Raw genomic sequence first — 3729 nt, 5'->3', positions numbered from 1 at the left:
CTTCAACATCGTTTATTCAGAAGCATATGAAGATTACAATATAAGATCAAAAAGTTTTGCGTCAGGAAAATAGTACACAATACAAGATCACCTTTCCCTCAATTATGCTGATTTTATGGGCTAAAGACAATACTATTGTACCATTTTACCTCCTATATGCAAATTGTTATACAAGGAGACAACTTCATTCTTGCTATTCCAATTCTATCCTCCAATAAATCTATTCACTGCCTCTATAAAGGAGACTTGGAAGATTGGACAAGTAGCTAATGTTAATTCACTACTCTTATACATAACGCTTTTGTTGAAGTATATATTTTTTATGTATAGTTTTTGTAAACACACATAAAGCTTTTCTTTATTGTCTGAGAACTTCATTGTATTTAACTTGTGTTAATTTTCTTTCTTAGAAGCATTACTTGTAAACACATTCCTGTAAATCTCATTTGTTTGAGTATTTCCTTGAGTAACTAGGTTTTAGTCAGATAGAATCAAGAAGACAAAGACGGTTTGTCTTTGTGGTGTCTGTAATCAGTTCAGTTATAATGGATTAAGTCCTTGTTGAAAAGGAAAACTCATCTTGGCGGGTGGGCTGGAGGTAGTTTTGTTAACAATGAATCAGGATAAAAATATTTGTGTTATATTTCTTGTTCGTGTTATTATTTAATTGTGTTGGATTTCAAAAAGCTTTCATTATTAGAAACCCAATTCAAACCCCCATTTCTGGTGTTTCTTGCCACCTTCAATTGGCATCAGAGCTTCGATTATGGTCTTAATAAGATTATCAAACACTTAACAGTGTCAAATAAAGATCTAGTGTGAAACACTATGGCTAATATCCCACCACAGTTGCTCAAACAAATGGTAGAGATCATTATAATGCTAAACCTTTTTTTTAAAGATAGATTTGATTATTGGAAGGATAAAATAGAGAGCTTCTTTCTAGGTCACGATGTTGGTCTATGAGATATGGTAGTTGATGGCTACTTACACCCAATAGATGCAAGTGGCACTAAAGTTGAAAGAAGAGTGATGGCAGATTAACAGAAGAAAGATTATAAGAATCACCACAAAGCAAGAACCATCTTGCTGAATGTTATTTCATACACTGGGTATGAAAAGATCACCAACAAAGATACGACAAAGTCTATGTTTGATTCTCTATGGATGACTCACGAAGGGAATGGGAGTCAAAGAAACCAAGGCTATTGCCTTGATTCAAAAATATGAAGCATTCAAGATGGAGGGCGAGGAAACGGTTGAGAACATGTTCTCAAGGTTTCGAACTCTTGTTGCAGGACTTAAGGTTCTGAACAAAGGGTATTCTATTGATGATCATGTTAAGAAGATCATTAGAATTCTACCAAAAAGATGGAGACCTATGGTAACTGCTCTGAATTTATCAAAGGATCTAAACAACACTTCTCTTGAAGAACTGGTTAGTTCTTTAAGAAGTCATGAGATTAAGCTTAAGGAAGATGAGCCCAAGAGAAAGAGAAATTTTGTTTCTTTGAAGTCTTCGGGAAGATCTAAGAATACAAAATCTCTTCAAGTAGAAAGAGATGAAGATTTTGAAGAGGAATCAGAAGAATGAGATGAATTCTCTCTTCTCTCCAGACGTGTCAATCAACTTTGGAAGAAAAGGCAAGGCAAATTCTGAGGACAAAGAAAGACAGGTGGTCGTTCTGAGTCTACTTCTAGATTTAAGAAAGTTGGATCTGGCAAAGAAGCCACATGCTTTGAGTGCAAGGAGTCAGACCACTTCAAGAATGAATATCCCAAGTTAAAGAAAGACATACCTAAGAAGAACTTCAGAGGAAAAAAGAATGGTCTGATGGCTACATCGGATGATTCAGAGTCCTCGGAAGACAACTATGAGGAAGAGTAGGCTAACATGGTGCTGATGGAATGCACTAAAGCTCCTGTTGATACGATTCAATCATAATCTGAGTCAAATTCTGAAGAGGTATTTGTTGAACTCTCTCGTTTTGAACTTGAATCTAGTATATCAAAATTTATGTACAAGTATCAGAAGCTTTTGGAAAAACACAAAGATCTAAAGAAGATTCATGTATCTGAATCAGCAACATACTATAAGCTTCAGAAAGATTTTTCAAGTTTAAGTGAAGAAAATTTCATTTTGAAAAACAACAACTCAGTTCCTCAAAGCAAGAGTCTCAAACCTAAGAAGATTTTTTTTCAAAAGCCTTTATAGGTTCTAGTAATATCATAAAGAAATATGATACATCTTTCCAGAAATTTCTTGCTAGAAGCTTGAATAAAAACTTAATGGCTTCCATGATTTATGGCGTAAGCAGAAACGGAACAAGGGGTATTGGTTATGATTATGATGAAGAATATGATTGTGAAAAAGATGATAAACCAAATACTCTTCAGACCTATTTTGTCTCTTCTGGTAAAAAAAATGGGTTTGTGCCTAAAGGTAGAACTGTTTCAAAATCTAAGGCTAAAGCAAAACCCCATTCATGTTTCAATCATGAATTCAGGAATAAATATCCTTCTCAAAAAACCAAGTTTGTTAAAAACTCTGGGAAGACTAACCTCAAAGGACCCAGAAAGATGTGGGTACCTAAGGATATGATAATATACATATCCTTAGCAGCAGAGTTGAGACACCGTTCATGGTACCTGGACTCTGGATACTCGGAGCACGTGACAGGAAGAAGGCAGATGTTCCAAAGTCTGGAACTTAAGCATGAAGGTGTCGTCGATTTCTGAGGTGATCAGAAAAGGAAGATTGTTGGCTTCAGAGCAGTAGGTAATGATACTCTCCCTTCCATTACTAATGTTCTTTTAGTTGAAGGTCTAATGCATAACCTTATATCCATAAGTCAATTAAGTGAGAATGGTTATGACATTATTTTCAATCAAAAGTCATGTAAAGTTGTCAGTCAAAAGGATGGCTCGGTTCTTTTGAATGGAAAGAGGAAGAACAACATTTATAAAATAAGACTTTCTGATTTGAAAAATCAAAATGTAAAACGTCTTATGTCTGTAAATGAATAGAAATGGACGTGGAATAGATGATTGAGCCATGTTAGCATGAGGAGGATTTCTCAGCTAAACAAGCTTAATTTAGTCAGAGGTCTGCCAAATCTGAAGTTTTCTTCAGATTCTCTTTGTGAACCATGTTAGAAAGGCAAGTTTTCTAAAACTTCTTTTAAAGCTAAAAATGTTGTTTCAACCTCCAGAACATTGGAACTTTTGCACATTAACTTGTTTGGACCAGTGAAAATTGCTTATGTCAATGGTAAAAAGTATGGACTAGTCATTGTTGATGATTACATCATATGGACATGGGTCAAATTTATTAGACACGAGGATGAGTCACATTCTGTGTTTTCTTCCTTCTTCTCTCAAAATTCAAAATGAGAAATATCTCAGAATTGTAAAAGTCAGAAGTGATCATGGTGGAGAATTTGAAAATAAAGATATTGAAAAACGTTTTGATGCAAATGAAATTTCCCATGATTTCTTCTGCCCTAGAACTCCATAATAAAATGGAGATGTAAAGAGGAAGAATAGGAATCTGCAAGAGATGGCCAAAACCATGATCAACGAGACTAATATGGATAAGCATTTCTGGACAGAGGCAGTCAACACAGCGTGTTACACTCAGAATAGGATCTATATAAGACCTATTCTGAATAAGACTCCATATGAATTGTGGAATAATCTAAATCCCAACATTTCATATTTTCATCCTTT

At 34.8% G+C, this 3729-nt stretch overlaps 1 protein-coding gene across 1 annotated transcript; it reads left to right on the top strand.

Moving 5' to 3' along the window:
- Nucleotides 1-2289: 2289 nt before the first annotated feature.
- Nucleotides 2290-2739, top strand: LOC127104794 (uncharacterized). The gene has a single exon (XM_051041948.1). It carries the CDS (start codon nucleotides 2290-2292, stop codon nucleotides 2737-2739), a length of 450 nt encoding a protein of 149 aa, XP_050897905.1.
- Nucleotides 2740-3729: the final 990 nt, after the last annotated feature.

This window comes from Lathyrus oleraceus, chromosome 7, assembly GCF_024323335.1.
Source record: "Lathyrus oleraceus cultivar Zhongwan6 chromosome 7, CAAS_Psat_ZW6_1.0, whole genome shotgun sequence".
Lineage (NCBI taxonomy): Eukaryota > Viridiplantae > Streptophyta > Magnoliopsida > Fabales > Fabaceae > Lathyrus > Lathyrus oleraceus.
The sequence above is the reverse complement of the archived record's forward strand: the minus strand, read 5'-3'. Positions and strand labels throughout refer to the sequence as shown.

Bases quoted from the DNA above. Each gene is read 5' to 3' on its own strand.
- LOC127104794 (XM_051041948.1), top strand. From the start codon at position 2,290: ATGGCTTCCATGATTTATGGCGTAAGCAGAAACGGAACAAGGGGTATT.